This window comes from Trichoplax adhaerens, genomic scaffold (genome assembly GCF_000150275.1).
Source record: "Trichoplax adhaerens TRIADscaffold_3 genomic scaffold, whole genome shotgun sequence".
NCBI lineage: Eukaryota > Metazoa > Placozoa > Uniplacotomia > Trichoplacea > Trichoplacidae > Trichoplax > Trichoplax adhaerens.
The window spans coordinates 8922591-8941564 of NW_002060945.1; the positions used below are offsets into that span (position 1 = coordinate 8922591).

Genomic DNA, 18974 nt, shown 5'->3' on the forward strand with positions numbered 1-18974 from the left:
GGAGTCGGATATTACTGTTGATCCGATTTTTATTCCTTGTTGTGCAATACTAGAGGTACAGCAATGTAAAAATGATTCCTCTGATCGGCCTATTTCACATCGCTGAGGTTAGTCCTAAGGTCGGTATAAAGCCTCATGCTTTACATTTCTTACTAGCTTATTACTAATGATATAATTCAACATCTCCAACTTATCCTGCAGGAAGCGCAAAATTTACTGAGGCACTGTTATTTCACTATCATAGTCGAAGCTGTAAGTTATGCTGCTAGATCATATCGATCTTAGATACGCATACTAGGTGTATCTAACCAGATAACTTGATTGCTGGTGCAAATGAAATCAAGCTATCGGATTATAGTCAATATTTCTTAGGGCCTAGAGTTACTTTAAACTTTTCTTTAAATCTTAATCAATACCCTAGCTAACTAATACTATAGAATAGATTTAACTATCATCAACCATACTACCAGCATCGGTCAGATTTATCCTTTTGAGACTCTCATAAAGAGTTGTAACGGTAGCCTGCTTTCTAAATTTTCTTTATACTGTGCAATTAAAAGCAAGATGTAAATAGAGTTATACACTTGGAAATGGGCCTTTGCCGTACACTACGATATTAGTCAAAAAAAACTCCGCGACCTAAAGATATCAGTAAAATAGATTACATGCTGCAGTAATTTTTCACTCAAGAGCTAATCCTCATCGTTTCACTTATAGTTTTATTATAATTCTCATTCTTTACCATATGGCACCATCAAGCTTTATTAACAATTTTGGCCAGTTAAACTCAAACCATATAGTTGATATCTGAAACTCAATACCTAATATGAGAATTATTTCAAGATTATGATACCTGCATAAGTGCATATGGATACTCTTTCAATTAGAAATACGTGTACACAGACATAAGGATACACATACTTTGAAACTAAAAAATACTGCATACCTATCGACGACACGATGAGATTATTCACATGTTAAATATATCAGTGGAGCTAGTTACTAAATTTGGATGCATAAATATTCTACGAAGCCAAACGCGTTTGTAACAACGTCAAGAAATTGCAAACTTGTATACTTGAAGTAATCTATCAAAATAAGGATATATAACAAGCTATTAAGCTACAAAAATATATTAAACGATATTCAAAATTAATTATTAAGAAATGTGTGCGCCTCGTAATGATGATGAAACTAACCTATACCGTAATGCCTTGGATTTTTAGGCTGAAGTATAGATAATGATATTAAGCAATTATTTAAAACTATATCTACATGCAACAATCTATCAGGAGAGAGATGCATTCTAAGTGTTGGAACTACATAAATAGGAGCGAACGATTTTAAAAATTATCTAGAAATCTATGTATATTATATAAGCTACATAAATGCTTGGAGCAATATCGAAAAAGTTATCTAGAAATGCATCTATTTTACGATGTTGAAGCAAGCTTCTAAGATAGCTATCCTGCATGCAGTTAATAAGAAATTTACTTAACTCATAGCAATACGTAGATGTAGGCCACTAAGATCAGAATTTGAATGCATGCTTTAACAGCAAAAAATGAACACAAAATTAATACGATAAGACTATCTAAAACTATCTCTACATATTGTGACAGTATCTCGGATTCGCATAGATTATGATATGCATCACTTTTAAGCTGGAAAGCAATGAAATATCATACAATTCTTCAGACATTAGCCTGTCACAATTAGTTGAAGATAGGTTACCTATACTATTCTATACGTATACTTGGGGTCAAGGTAAAGGTGCAAAATGATTGGAACTACGTGACCCGCAATTTTTTATAAAATGAATATCCAAATAATTATCATACAACTAAATACTTTTAATTTTTAAAATATGGTGATAGTATGATAATGACATTGTTCTATCGTTTCCTTAGTTACTAGCATAAATGTAAATGGATAATTAAGTACAATAGTAAAGTTTAGTATTGTTACTATATCAAATTTAAAAGATACGATTAGGTACTCTGTATTCTTGCATCAGACAGATTGATGTAGTTGGGCATAGTTATTCATTAATTCGTTCTGTCTTTTCTATTGTATAGTTGAATTAATTTTACCTTTTAATATTACAATAAAGGACATAAACATCTACTAGTTTGTTACGTTAGTATAGAGTAATTTATTTTGCATTATAATAGCAGGCTTAATTAATAGAAAAAGGGAATAAACAGCCGAAAACAATGTATCAACCGGCAATCTTTTGATGCAACTGGGTTCAGTGGAAAACAATATCTTAGGAAAGATAGGTCAAGATCCCCTATAGATAGATGGGTCAACTAAACTATTATTTATGTCTAAGGGTACATAAGAAGAGATTTTCTTAGTTCTACTACTAAGTCATGCTGAGCTTATAGCTCTATTAACAAGACAGTTAGTTATATGCTTTTATTGAAATCTTAATGTATAGAGTATATAGAGTGGACAAATTAAAAATTTGCCGTCGTGGACTAAATTGAATTTAATAAAACAGCTATTACCATAACGAATCGGATAATCTATTAAACTTTTTTAGTCATATTTTACTCAAAAGAAAATAACAGCAAGATACCATTATAGGTCGGATTGCCACGTATTGCTGAAGACGCCCTGCCCTGGCTTCGTATAATTATATACAGTCACTATTAGCCTATCATTATTTTTCTCGTCCATAAGGTCATTTCCATGTTATGCAACAAGTTGAAAATTATCACACCAGCATAATTCTAGGACAAGACCATGGCTACTAATTCTGCTCTTTCGCTCCAAAGGTGATCAAGTTATGATTTAGATAGTTGTATAATTTACTTATGAAAGAAAAAAATCATCTTTAGCCGTTGACGTTTATCAAATCTACATGCACGAAAGAATGGAAATAGTTTGCCATAACTAAGAGTAGATCATTAGTTGTTTTCACTACTGCAATTTCATAATAAGACTATTAAACATATGAAGTTTTATCATAATACTAGTGAAAAGTATTTCAGAAATTGGCCTCAAACGACTGTATTTATCCAGTATTAGTAAATTGGTATTACTATTTCTGGACTATTTGTTTTCCTAAAATGTATAAGAAACCATCGTTTAGTTAATCAATCTCATTAATTGTAGATATTACTCATCTACTCTACTATTTTAGCTGGATACAATTGCTTAGCTGTTCGTAAAATAGAATGACAGTGAGTGGATATACTTAAGATCCACAAAATTCAGATACAGACGAAGAAAATAATAGCTGCTGTCGAAGAAAGGATAGATTACTTTTCCTAGAGATGATAGTTTTGCTATACTATTTTCATCTATACCGTATCCAAACTAATCAGAAAATAAGAGTAGCGACCATCCTAGTAGGAAAGAAGTTTGGAAAACTTTATACAATTATTTTTACTCATGCGTTGTGCAGATCTGTTATATGCTTAATCCACGGCTTAAATTATGCATAATCGACTAATACTAACACGCGTATAGGATCAAGTTGCTAAATAACTTCGGTACCTCTGCTTTAAGTTAGAAGTTCTAAAATTGGATAATTCTTCGCTATTTTACAACAATCGTTCGTCATTAAAATCAACAATAATATTGCTTATTCGTATTTACATGGATGAAACTTGATCATTTTTAGCTTTGATAAACAAGTAGAATTATCATCTAATGTAACAGCTAACTTAAATTGAATACATCGATCAAATATAGACGAATACAAAGAGGTAAAGCAACTATTTCATATAAAATTTGCTTTTATTTTTCCAAAATAACCATTCCATGTTGCCGGAATCCATCGCCTTGCAACGAATAGTATAACCCCATCTATTAATCCGGGAAAAGATGATAAGAAAGACCCTGCTTCACCATTAACAGAACCCAAAGGCGATAATGTTCATCAGAATGAAGAACAGCTACCAAAAGAAGACCAAAAACCCGCAGACGATGAAACAGAAAAAATGCCTTCTCAAGGGGATGATAATATGAATTCTGAAATTGCCCCTTCCAATGATGATGAAAAGTTAATTCCAAATGAACAAGAATCGCCAGTAACTAAGAAAAATCCAATCGATGTGGCAGGAAATGATGTTGATGAAGAAAAGTTAAAACCATCATCAGAAGATACCGCCAATGATAATAATGTCGAAAACGTAAGTAAACCTACTCTTTCATCGGATAATCCATCACCTGCTCAAGAAGAAATAGAAAACAGTTTAAGTCCAGTAGATTATCAAGATGACCATAGTGCGTCAACAAGTGATATAGAAGATGAAGACGCTATCCATAACACATTAATAAAATCACCTTCAAAGATGAGCTTCCACGAAGGAATAACCATTGAATGGAATAACATTGTCGTTAAAGCCCGCGCACCACGTCCAAATCCAATTCGAAGATTAATTAGCAGAAATGCCAATAAGACTGAGACGAAGACTGTCCTTCACGGAAGTAAATCGTAGTGTAACCAGCTTACAATTTATTCATTATTCAAATATCTTAAAATCGATAACTACATACGAAAGATAAACTTCTTTTAAATGACTAGTTATCATCATGATTGTTGAATTCTCTTTTTCTAAATCTTCTTTCATGCTATTATGGTTGATCTTCTAGTTTCGGGTGTTGCTGAACCTGGAAATTTAATAGCAGTTATGGGTGCAAGGTAATATAAAATGAATAAGTGATCTAGTACTAAGTAGAAATTGCAATCATCAATCTCATTTTTAATCACTCTATTACTAGCGGAGCCGGTAAAACAACGATGCTTAATGTACTTGCCCGACGAAATTATAAATCCCTTATGATCCAAGGACAAGTAACAGTTAATGGCAGATCGATTGGCAAAAAAATCACCAAAATTTCCGCTTATTTTCAGCAAAGTGATCTCTTTATGGGCTGTTTGACAGTTAAAGAACACCTCCTATTCCAGGTAAGACGTTAATCATAATGATAGAGAGTGCTATGAATTGGGAGGACTGTTGAAATCCAGGGCAAAGAATGTTAGCTACTCATTTGAACAGCTAAAATGTAAACGTGATTTTGTAAATTCACACTAGGCTTTATTGCGAATGAAGAGAGAAGTTCCTTATGAAGATCGCGTTAATCGAGTCGATGAAGTTATTACTCAGGTATAGCAATCAAGTAAAAGGATTTATGTGCTCTATTTACGTTAAAAAAAGTAATGGTAGAACAGACATGATGAATTGGATCAAGTTCTAATGCAGGATACACGTATACCAATAATAGTTATAAATTTATCCTCTCCATTCCATTTCTGATATCTAATGCACGTAAAAATATACTAGATGGACATTTGAAATGATTCCTATGGCAACAGAGAGACTAAGATTTTAAAGGCGATTTCTCTCTAAATTACTTTTGCTCACTTTTCACGGTATTCACTGCATATGTGACAGATTGGATATCATACTGTACACTAGTTAAATGGGATTTCTGGGTTAAGGAAGAAAGATTTGCCGAAACTCTGCACTTCAATAAAATATTAAAGATAGACAGAGTCTATATTAGACGATAACTTCTAGCTAGCGCTTTTAACTAGATTGAAGAATTTTTATAGGAACAAGCCTTAAAACATGATAACTTGTTCAAACCTCATCAAAATGAAGTAAAATATCTCTAACCTATTTCTATCTGCTCTTTTTAATGACATAATTGAATCTAGTTTGGATTATCCAAATGTGCGGATACTGTGATTGGAATACCAGGCACTCAGCGTGGTATATCAGGCGGAGAACGAAGAAGATTGATGTTTGCCTCAGAGGTAATGTTAACTCTCGCTTCCCATAGTTAAGCAAGTTTATTTCTACTTTAAGTAGAGAGATTATCGAGAATTATACTTGTATAGAACTCTATAAGCTACAAAAATTTGCTGTACATTAACATGAGTTTAGCACTAATTTTTAATAGCGAGTCTGAAACGATACTCGACAGCAATAAAAAATGAGATATCATACTTTCGCTAAGAGATAGTAATCAATTATCCACCTCATTTTCTTAATCCATGCAAGTCAATATCAATGGATAACCTGGCTGATTTCTTTCTTTTTCATTTCTTCTGTGTATTGATAGTTAATTATTGATGCCAAATTATTATTTGCCGACGAACCAACATCGGGATTGGATTCATATATGGCTGCCAATGTTATCTCGGCATTACAACAACTTGTGCGACAGGGAAAGACAGTGTTATGTACCATCCATCAACCATCTTCCGAAGTTTATAACATGTTTGATCAGTAAGAGGAAATTTCTATCCTGTAATCTTTGATTTACTTGGTTTAAAAGCATTAAAATGATAGCAATTGCCAATCGATAAAGTAATATAATATAATATATCAAGAATAGATTCATGTTATTCGTGGATCATTTTAATCAGTCTGAGATCGCATCGTGTTCTGATTTTTCGAATATATATTAAATAGCATGAATTTATTGGATTATAAAATTGGATAATACTATAATTTATTCATCAGTTATCGTCCTGATATATCAATCATAAAAATTACTATCTTATAGCAGGATTTTATTTGTTTCTACTGAGGTAATATTGTATGGCTAAATAGTTTACATTGGATGAGAATTTATGTACTGGTTGTAAAAATTCCTATCCTGCAGTAGTATTTCATTCGTTTCTATTGAGGTAACATTCCAGGGCTAAATAACCCAAATCGGATATAAATTTGAATATCACTTATAAATTCTGATAGACTTACTGTAAAAGTTTCATTCCTATAGTAGTATTTCATTCGTTTCGACTGAGATAATACTCCAGGACTAGATGGTTCACATTGGATAAGAATTCATATACAGGTTGTAAAAATTCTTGTCCTACAGTAGTATTTCATTCGTTTCTACTGAGGTAATATTCTAAGACTAAATAGTTCAATATCGGATAAGAATTCATATATGGGTTATCATCCTGATATACGGATCATAAAAAATTTTCGTCTTACAGCAGTATTTCCTTCGTTATTGGATAGTAATCTATACATTGATTATAATCCTGATATCCAACAGCCGTGTATCATTGCTTCTGCTAAATAAGGCAATATTGTATTCTCGAAGAGTTTATATTGGATAAGAAAGCAGATACATAAGCTATCATTCTGAGGCCTTGGTTTTTTAGTGCAAAGTTTTCCGTCTTATAAGTGCATTTCACTCAGTTTACCGAGTTAGAAAATTTTCCAACATTGAACAGCTCGTCCATTAATATTCTATAAATATCAATTTTTGTATTATTTAGGGTATTACTTATGGCTGAAGGAAGAATTGCTTACATGGGGAAAAGAGAAGAAGCTCTAACATTTTTTAAGCAGTAAATAGAAATTGTATAGCGATATCATTCAATTGCTGTTTTATCTATCTATTTCACAAGTTATTGAATTAATTTTCCATATAGATCTGGCTATGAATGCCCTGTAGAATATAATCCAGCAGATTATTTTATTTCCCTGCTCGCTATTAATCCTAATGATGAGGAATCGTCACGTAAGCGTGTCCAGGTAATAAATTGGAATTAGTAAATTTTTATTATTTTATTATTATATATGATATCATAAGTTGTTACATAATTCTAACCCTGGCTAGATATACCGTATAATAATAAATTTATCCATACTAGGCAATTACGGAAGCCTATAATACCAGAGATATTGATGCTACCGATGAGAATGTAAGTCATTGAGATAATAATTGCCGATATTATTAATAAGCAGGATGGATTCATGGTCAAATCATTCCTAATGGATAATAATCAGATTTAGATCGATTCTTTAATCCCTTTCTCTCTTGGTTCATCTACTATAGGACGATTCAAATGCTATTGAATGGTCGTTAACAGAAGAGGCTCCATCTAAGTTAGTTGCATTCCTTTAAGATGACCAATTTCTAGATATTTGTCTACAGAGATATTTTTAACATCATGGAATTTCTATTTTCTATTGAAATCGATTAGATATAGGGCAACATGGCTCGAACAAATGTATGCTGTATTATGGCGATCGTTTATTATTTTACTCAGAAATCCTTTACTAACAAAAGTTAGAATTGGACAGGCAATTGTAAGTATTAGAAGTGATTTAGACGTAGTCATATCTTTAAATTTGCAAAGATGTCCTGTCATTACAAGTTAATAGCAAAGACTTAAAATCATAGTCAATTACAACCAATGTGCATTAGATGTTCACTCTAATATCTTTTCCATTTGAAGTTTAATTCTGTTTTAGCTGGCTTGATCTACCTCCAAATAAAGTATAATCAAGACGCTGTTCAAAATGTTGGAGGAGGTTTATTTTTCGTATTAGCCAATGCATCCTTTGGAAACATCTTTAGCGTTCTAAGAGTAAGATTTAAATTATACTGAGAAGAAGCAGAAACACTTTAACTGGCGTAGTTGAAATGCAATTATATAACTGACTAAATGGTACTAGTAACTACATAAGATAACTTTACCAATGATGATAATTTACAGACATTTACGGAAGAAGTGCCGGTTTTTATACGAGAACATCGGAGTAGAATGTATAGAACTGATGTTTATTTTCTCTGCAAGAATGTTGTGGAGGTACGTCTATGCACAATGTAGATATAGAGGTAAATTAAATAGCAAGTAAATAAAATTATATTGACTATAAGTACTAACCATAGTCAAATTTGTTAATTTTAGCTGCCTAATGCCCTCATATCTTCTATTCTGGCAGCAACGATAACATATTGGATGTTTGGTAATTTTAAATTGCGATAAAATGCTGAATATACGCTTATATACATGTGAATGATAGGTATACATCAAAGTTGGAGATGATACTTTTTAAGGTCCTTATTGACTTTTAAAATTAGGTTTAAATCCTCACTGGACTAATTTTCTAGTTTACCTTGCAATAATAACTTTGGTTAGCAATGTTGCCATATCTTATGGTTGGTGATCTACTTAACTATCAATTCTTGTTCTATAACCACATCTTGATAGCTTAATTATTACCCCCATTGGGCATTTCATTTACTTATATAGAGGGCAATAAATACTGCTACTCATTTTTATCTATTTGCCTCCTGTATAGGGTATATGATATCTTGTATATCAAAAAATTTAGTGGTTGCAAGTGCAATCTCTTCCTTATTTTTAATGCCGATGATGCTTTTTGGAGGCTTTTTCGTCAAGAATGGGTACGCCTATGGCTTCCTTTTGTAGCTTCTAGTTTCATAATTTATAGTGTAATAGCTAAATTAGATGAAATTGCCATAACTTTAATTAAATAGTAGCCATCTATCGGTATACGTAGGTATCTACTTATTCGAAATGGGCTATACCCATTTATAGAGAAAAAGAAATTATGCGATACACTCGTAGAAGTAGTTTCATTTTAATCTAATTTGGTATTTTCTCTCGATATCTTTAGGACGGAAAAGCCCTATTTCATTTGGTTGCGCTACTTATCCTGGTTTAGCTACTCCTTTGAAGCTTTGAACATAAACCAATGGGAATCTTTTGGCAATCTAAGTAAAATAAATTAATCAATTATAAAATATAACGCAGTTGATATTAATTTACATATAGATAAAATTGATTACAATATAACATTAATATCGTTGGTATATTTTTAATTAAGCCTGCAATCCAGAGATAGCAATATGCTTAAAGAACGGTGGAGAAGTCCTCAAATTTTATAATTACGATGCCGTAAGTTGTATTATATATGATTTCGATTACAGTAATATTGACTTTATCCATAATCCTATAAGTAATACTATGCTTCAAAATCTATTTTATTCAATAGGCAAATATCTACTTTGACATTGGAATGTTAATTATGTTTCTATTTGTCTGGCGTATCATTGCTTTTATCGCACTTTATTGTAGAACTAGGCTATCGCGTGAAAGTTAACACGTTAAAGTAGAGTTGACAATTCTAATTGGCTTCCAGTAACCATAAAACATGCGCCATATTCATTCTTAATTTTATGAAAGCGATCTTTACTATTTTAAGCGGTTAAAATTCTCTGCTACCAAAATGTAGCTGATCTACAGTAATTGCTGGTAAAATAGCATTATATTTGTAGGGGTTTACTGGTTGACTCGTGTAATTACATAATCAATTGGTGACTAATTTGGATTAAACACATACCAAACAAATATCTAACAGTTAGTGCGATACGTTATTTTTTTCAGTAATCCTACGATAAGCCATTTTAAACTCTATCAAAAGCATTACTATTACGTTGTGAAAAGAACGGTATACAATCTTAGTATTACAATGGATATGGCCAAGTTTTAAGTTTATTCTTTCAAATCTATGATAAAGACTAGTAGCAAAAATGATATACGTATATGTCTCTTTGAAATATTTTTACAACCATGTAGTAATTAGGAAAGTACGGTAACAAAGTAATCTTAAAGGATGTACGGCATAGTTGGTTATTTGGTAAAGATTCATTAATATTTTTGATGCTGATCTATTTTATATATTCTTTCTTAATAATTCGAGCACGGCAAATATTTATGCAATTAAAGGGATAAGTTCGAACTAATTTTTGAAGTTTCATTGATATTGAAGTTTTGATTTCTAGATGTACTATCAGTAGCTCCATAATTAATTAAAGAATATGTATAAAGTTTGAAACTATTTTTATGAAAGTAAGTGACTAGCGTATTTTCTACATCTTCTAAACAATACTTTATCCTTATTGTTAAGATACATGAAACTACATATATAAAAGCTGTAGATGTTAATATTAGATTACATCATTAAAATAAGTAGTAAATACACAACAGCACGTAAAAAAATTTCAGTATCTCCCATTGCATCAGGCAGCATCTCCAAGTATACGAGTATATATATATATATATGACTTAATTCCCATCCTGATAGATCTCCTGATAATATCAGAGACTGAGTTTAATTCACAGACATTCCTAATAATGGGTAATTTCGGAAATAGCTATAACTAAGGATTATCCTAATGCAGTATATAAAATAAATAAAAGTTGTTTGAGTAGCTTCTGAAGCCATCAATACCAGTACGGGGTCTAAAGACAGGTATTAATTGCTGTCAAAGCTCAATTAATAATAATGTTGAATCGCTACGATAACTTTTTCAATCTGTCAATGGATGATTAAAACAATTGTGTTTTTCAAGACTACTACACATCATTGGTAACTTATGGATATTATAATACCTTTTCAACTTTGTGCCCATTTCATATTTGGTATACTACTGTTATTCGCATAAGGATAATATTTATGAGATACATGACTAGAAATGGCACATAGTATAATCTGTAGTTAAGATAGGTATTTTAAAGTGCTTTTATTATAAATTTTTACTTGTAAGAGTAAAGACTGACGTCGATGACATAATCGAAAGTGGTTTACATTTTACAGTAAAAAAATTTAAAATCAGATTAGCTTTAAATGAAGCTATGAATCGCTGAAATGATATTGAATCAGTGAGTAAATATACCGAAGATAAAACAAACTGTATAAAAATAATAGATAACCCGGTACATTAAAAATTTATAATAAAGTACAAGAGCAGCAGTAATCATGTCGAAGTGAAGCTTCGTAGAATCATAAATAAAAAAAAACTTAAAAAATTAGAGATGATTATCAAACGGGTCATTATTTTAATACTATAGAAATAATTGAGATTTATTGTTTTTTCAATGTAGTAGAGTGTAGCTCAATTAATGCCTGACAGCAGTTACTTATTGGACAATTTCTTCAAGCCATCTTGCAATTGTAATTATCATATTTACAATATAAAAGCGATAAAAATTGACTGCGGCAATGCAGTACGATAATTATTAACTAAAGTAATACTATTAACAATTTCGATTACAAGCGGATCGTCTCGGTTGTTACACCAAAAATAATACAATTTAACAAGAAGTATCACTTTCATGATGCTGGTTTTTATTTTGATCAGAAATTGCAGCCAAGATAGTTCGTAGCTCTTTCGAAATATTTTCTTCTAATCTGGTGAGCCTAGTATTTAAGATCGCAAATTGTTGTTTTAATGCTTTAACTTCATTAGGTGTATAAATGGGAATTGCCAAATCGCCACTGTTTCTGTTAGATGCATCTTCGATATTATCATCATCGTCATCAATGGATTCATCTTTCCGCATAACAGGGTTGATTGGTCTAACTTCCGAGCGATTATTACAACTCCTAATTTTGGGCTGACTAATAATCTTGTCAATAGTCTTCGAGAAGCTTGAGTCTCGGTAGATGACATTAGCATGCAATAAATTGGGGTCTTTTACAGAATCTTCTTTATGATGTCCTATTGATTCTTTTCTAGTCGTATTAGAGTAGGTAGCGGAGCGCTGCTGTCTGGTAGGTTCATCTGTGGGCTCTGGATATAAATGCTGCAAATTACGCGCTGATAGTGTTACAGCTACATTAGGCCTTCTTGTACTATTGACTGGTACTTCATCGGATGTAGCTAATTCTTCCTCAGTTTGCGGTTCCGTTTTCTGAAAATGAAGTATACTTATTAGTATGGGTATAATATTAAATAGCCACTAAAAAGCATATTAATTTAAATCGTGTAATAAAAAACAATCAATCTGGGTAATTTAGAAATATTTGCAATAGAATAAAAAGATTTGTTCCTACCCCTCTTAGATTAAATGTAATTTCAAGAGTATTATTAAAGTCTTCGGCAAATTCTGGATATGCATCTAGTACTTCAAGTAAACTTTCCTTGCTAATTATATTCAGATCACAATAGGTCAGCGCACGAACATTACCATTTGACTTTATCACCGAGCGATATTTATAAAAATTTTCCCCAAATACATCTCCAACTCCTGTAATCATTAAAATGAAAAATTTATAGATTAGGTATTACCGTGACAATATTTTGGCGAAGTATAAGAGTATGAAAATATCACATTGAACTAACCTAAAATAGCTACTACGACATCGTTTCGCAACACCTCTACCGATCCACGAGAAATGAAATAGAGAAAATTTAGCTTATCGCCTTGCATAACTAAGTAATCCCCAGGAGGATAGTGAGCAGATTCAATCTTGAAAGCTAAACTTCTTAGGCAGCTTGGCGTACACATTTTAAACGCAGTGGATTCTTTTAGTAAGTTTCGATTGAGATGTAGCGATACTTCAGCTTGCAAACTTTCAGGGAAACTTTTTAGTACCTATCAGGATAATTTCAAGTAAACTTTAGGAAGGATAACAATTCACGTGGCTAGATTTTTTTGTAATAATGCAGTGATTAGAGCTCCGATTACTAGTAACCAACCGATGACATATCAATTCCTTTATGATACGACCATGTATGTTGAAAATATTCCAATAGCCTACACTTTAAGTAATAAGGAATTTTGTGAAATTTTACAAATTCCTTTATCTTTTTCTTATGAGAATGGTAGCGGGCAGTGCTGGCATATATTCGTTGTATGATTGCTGTTACGTTACCAAAAATACTGGCAGACAGGAGAGCTATATATATATATATATAGATAGATAGATAGATAGATAGATATGAATTTAATACAGTAGAATATTTCGTCAATAAAAATTAAATAGAATCAAAGCAATAAGATAAACATAACCGACCTCCAAACCACATAACAACAATAGCAAAAATCTTCTCCGAAGATGTATTAGCGGAAACATTTCCAAAACCAACTGTGGTCAAGCTGCTGAATGTGAAGTATAACGCGGTCAGGTACCTTTCTGTAATTGACGGTCCACTTACGCTAACGGATACGTTAAAAGGGCGATGGATTTCGTCTGCAAGCTTGTCTAACCAAGAATATTTGGGATTTGGTATAGAAGGTCGCTCAGCAATTGCAATAGCGTACCAGATGCAAGCAAGCCAATGAGCAATAAGTGCAAAAGCAAACATTAACAGAATCAAGATGGCAGCTCCTGTTTCAGAATAGCGATCGGCTTTACGTACGACACGAATAACTCGTAGAAGCCTTGCAGTCTTTAGTAAACCAATCAATGTTATTGTCTAAAAATTAAGACAGATAAAATTAGTCCATTTTAAATTACAGATGAGCTATAAAACTTTATAGGATTACTTGTAATATTGAATTCAGTCATATTGTAAGAAAGTAATAAGGATATGTACAATTTTACACCGGATAGTATAATTATATTTTTAACAAGCACTCTTAACTTTTGTAGTACATCAGATCAAAAAGTAAAATAGATATAATTGTAATATTGTTATAAATTTTTACCTGCTCATTTTGTTCTCCTCCAATAAATAATTCGAAAGGAATTGCAGCAATAAGATCGATTATAAACCAACTCTTTAAATAATGTAAACCGATCTTTTTCCAATCCGTGATAATCTCATCATTCGAATTGACGTAAGTCGTACGGAAATTTATTAGAATGTCAACAATAAAAGTAATGTCTACTATCCAATCAATGATAAAGAGGGGATCTGAATATGGGTTTAATACTCCATGATTCACTCTGGTCTCAGGATTACGATCAAGTATAGTACGCTGAACATCTTGAGCTATAATAAAGGAAGCTGTAAAAGGCGTAACTATAGCAGTATATAATACCATGATTAGAATAAGCCAGTCCCAAAATGCTTTTAAGATCGAATAATGTATAATAGTGAATCTAGGAATTTGAATTTCTTCCAATTTATATTCCGGTAGATTAGGTTTATTCAATGATATCAACTATGAAATCATGATTTTTAATAATAATTAATATAAATAATTATCAACAGTCTATCGCTTTAAAATAATCACACTATAAAAAAGCATTCTTAAATTTTTAGTATGCTGCATAAATGCTACTTGGAATATAATAACAATGAGCTAAAATGTGAAGTAATCTGTAGCAATCAAAAAATTATTGTTTGTAGCAAACCTGCGGGATTTTAGGTTTAATTTGATCTTTAGGTTGGTTGCGATTATCTCCTTTACTATCAGTTTCTTTGCCGTCTTGGATACTAACACTTTCTGTATCGTTAATAGCAGAGGTTGAACGCCTTAGTTTGCTACGTATTTTATCGGAGATAGATTTGCCTGCTGCATCTGCACCGCGAGGAGCTGGAATGTTGAGAGTAACGCCAGAATCAACCCCGTCTTTACCGACATCAGTTGATTCAGAGTGAGATCTGTGCGTTATATTAATTTCACTACCGTCCATACTGGGACTTTTTTCAGCACTATTGCCATTTGGATCGTTATTCGAATTAGACGCTTTATCATCAGCATCGGTTTCGTCTCTCGATTGATCATCACTACTTGTCCTAGAAAGAGATTGCCACGGCGATTGATCTGATAATTTTCCTTGATTTGTAGATTGTTGATCGCCTTCAGTACTATCAGAACGAGACCATGGTTTATGAAAGCTTGCCATGAGTTTATTGCTGCTATTATATTTTTCAGCTAATTTATTTAATTTTGAGCCTGATACACACAAAGAATAATGATAATTAGAAATTAACTTAATTATTAATCGTGATACATCAGCTACCAACGCTTTATTACACTCTCCAGTTATAGTGTATCATCCAGCAGCTTATACAAGGCAGCATGTAAAAGCATAAAATCATTTATCAATTTATTACTATACGCGTATTATGGTATCGTATAGCATATCTCAATTTTTAATATTGTTCATAACATGAAATTACTACTCCTACTGATCTACATGGGGCCTAAACAACTTTTAAGATTGCCATCACAAAAATAGATTAATATTCAAGTATCTATTTGGGTATTATTTACAAAAAATGTAGTTTACTATTGTTCAATTGAGTCCATTTATTAACTTACGTTTTGGTTGTTTTGTAGGCTCTTTAATTTCAGTTTGAATTTCTTCATGATTGATTAGATACATAACAATATTGTGATCTTCATTGAAGATTGGAGCAACATTTACACGTACGTAAACTGGCGCACCTGAAAGTATATCAATAGAATACCTCAAATGAATACCAAGTTGAAGATTAAAGGAACAATACATACGTGTAGGTATTATTATGAGAGCAAGTAATCTCCGTTTAAGAATTGGAGAAGACTATAGAATTTTTAAATTACAAAATTGTTGAGTTAGTTATGGTAGTATTGTCTATCGTGTTATCAATTAGGATTAGAATGTTGCTTTTTTATATATGTATGCATAATTTCAACAATAATCCAATGGAATAAAGCCATATAATAATGGTCAACAGTTGAAATTTATATGAGAGCATGGAAAGACAGCAGAAGGTATATAATATAAATTGCATTGCATATCGCGGTAGCATCTATGACATGAAGCACCTGACTGATTTTTTTGATGATGTATACTGTGATTTTATAGCATGTAATGGTTTGGAGCATAGATATTATTAGGCAGTCATGATGATACAATAAATTAATTATATCATACTGGATAAAAATAAATATTCCTGCTGTAATTAATTAACATCTTTGCTAACATGTGTAAAGTTACAAAAGATCTGTAAGACATGGATTTTGCATCATGATTTCATTTTATAAGAGTCAAAATGATAACAGCGATTACATGTTTAAAGGTTATTGTTTTGTACATCAGAATCAAGAATTGATGATTAAAAATGATAGAATTTAATTAATGTTTTTTTTCTCTTCCTTATTCATAACTATGACATCAATAGAGTTATGCTGATTAGCTAATTAAAGCTATTAAATGCATCGATGTTATTCATTTGTTAATGAGACATCAACAAATAGAAAGAGGTTCTCTCGAATAGTTTTAAAGTTTCATTATTCATCTACGGGTATCCATCATCACATCATTTGATGAGGTATATAAATAGAATTGCAAGCAACAGTGCTAGCTCTATCATTGATATTAATATTTCTGGCGTAGTAACTGTGCTAAATGATTGCAATATATGTTATGGGCTAAACCTGGATGATTACGACATTGATCGTACAGTATTCTACATATTCATCTCTATATCTCTACACTATCACTGTACAAAATCATGGGTAGTATTGCTATATTGGACGCACTAATGATCATCATGCAAGAATTATGAAGGATAGGCTTGAGTAAAGCGTAATATCAAAATTATTTTGAAAAGATTTTGTCTATTGATGTTTCACTTATGGATATCGTTGAGAATTATAAAGGCCGACAGTGAATGTAATTAAAGGTAAAAACTCCGATAGAGACATTATTAGGTAATTTACACATTGTGTGGAAAGGCTACAAGAAAAGATATCTATAAGATCGTAATAATCTCATTATTGCATAATAAGTTGTAGAGTTGGACGATATGGGATGACAGAAAAAGCTGGAATATCAACTGTATATCCATTCGATGGAGGACTCAAAATACTGATCTTATAATCCAGAAACTGATTCAGGAGGGGGTATACACACCAGTTTAAAACGGGTGAAAGATAGTTATAACCATGGAGGCCAGTATGTTCTAGAATATTGACTGATGAATTAACCTTGTAAGTAGAGCGAATGTAGTCTAGAAACTGGATTAGAGCTACAGCTCGTATAGTTGAGCAGAGCGTTAGGCTAGTAGAGACTATTAGTAAATGATCTTAACATATGCACGCTCATTTCTGTGCCAAGTATGATGATATACAGCATTGGCTGATAAATTAGTTTTCCTTTACTAAATGAAATAGCATTATGGATCGATTTTACTTTACTTGTCGGTACTGCTAATATGGTCTATTTAATTGAATTAGCAGATAATACAGAGCATTCGTTGATGCAGTATATACAGTAGATGCTTTTGGAGCAATTTTACGTTTTCAATTTAAGGGATATGTAATAGAGTTGCTTAGTGAGACATGTTATTGTAGGCTCGTATATACAGTAGATGCATTTTGGAGTGGTGTCTCCAATTAAAGGTAAATGTTAGGATGGCAGTAATAGCGTTGATTAATGAGGCATGCTATTGCATATATATATACATGGAGAGAAGATACATTTTGGAGTTATAGCTTAAATTCAAGGGTAAATGTATTGGAGTGGATTCAATAACTTTATAGAGCAATTCAATGTGTTTCATGACAGGGATATGTAATGGAGTTGATTAGTTAGGCATGCCAATATATATATACAGTACATGCCTTTTGGAGCAATTTTAAATTACTTGGATAATAAAATGTAGTAGAGATAGTATTCTACTCGTCTATTTTCAACTAGTTTCACAAGACGTCTGCATTTTGACTCTTTCATGATTATGTTGTTGTCGCACTGGAAGGAATGAAATGATGTTGGACTATGACTGGATTTGAGTTTAGTTTAATGATATGCTTAAATGGGCCAGAAGCAATTAGGTTGAAAATGAATTTTGATTTGGTTGTTGATATAACAATTGTACCTTGAAAACTCTTCTCAACCATTGTCTAAATCAATCCTTATTTATTTTGGGGGGATGTAAGTAAAAGCCATGATACAACGATTGCATGAGAACTTTCTTAAATACTACTGTAAACAATCTTGTCAAATCAATACGCTGTGGGATATCAAAGTGAACATAAAAACAAATTTCTCAACAACGGGATGGAGAATACAAGTCATGATACGACGATTCTTTAGCCAATTTCCATGGAATCAGTAACAGATTTCGTTCTATATAACATGTACGTCTATGCGTTGATGTGATATTGTAGCTAGCGATGATAGGAATTGAGCTATTTGAAATTGATCGATTTACTGCTGCACTCATTGCGCCCCCCCCCCAAAAAAAAATGACAAGGTTATCGATACTGTAGGCAGGAAATGTTCATGCTATTGGACATATCAAAGTATGTTATTTCCAATAGTGCGTTTTTATCATTATTGTACGATGATAGAGTAGAGCAAGATGAAAAAAAAAAGGATATGGTAACAGTAGAAAAAGAGCTATCCACTTGTACTACAGGGCAGTTTTTAAAGCAAGTTGAATAAGGGAGTAGAAATGAAGGCAGTGTCACCATTTTGTTTCCATGCAAAAGTCTTCACCTATTTTTG

General features: G+C 32.1%; 2 protein-coding genes across 2 annotated transcripts; both read right to left on the reverse strand.

Annotated features, from left to right (window-relative positions):
- Positions 1 to 12581: 12581 nt before the first annotated feature.
- TRIADDRAFT_23112 (uncharacterized protein) lies at positions 12582 to 14001 on the reverse strand (the record flags this gene model as incomplete). The annotated part of the gene is made up of 4 exons (XM_002111225.1): positions 12582 to 12829; positions 12925 to 13177; positions 13282 to 13481; positions 13599 to 14001. Coding segments are annotated over 4 exons (1104 nt in total), but the record flags the coding sequence as incomplete, so codon positions are not given.
- A 163-nt stretch (positions 14002 to 14164) lies between these two features.
- Positions 14165 to 14692, reverse strand: TRIADDRAFT_22287 (uncharacterized protein; the record flags this gene model as incomplete). Its single annotated transcript, XM_002111226.1, has 1 exon — positions 14165 to 14692. A coding segment is annotated over one exon (528 nt), but the record flags the coding sequence as incomplete, so codon positions are not given.
- Between the last annotated feature and the right edge of the window lie 4282 nt (positions 14693 to 18974).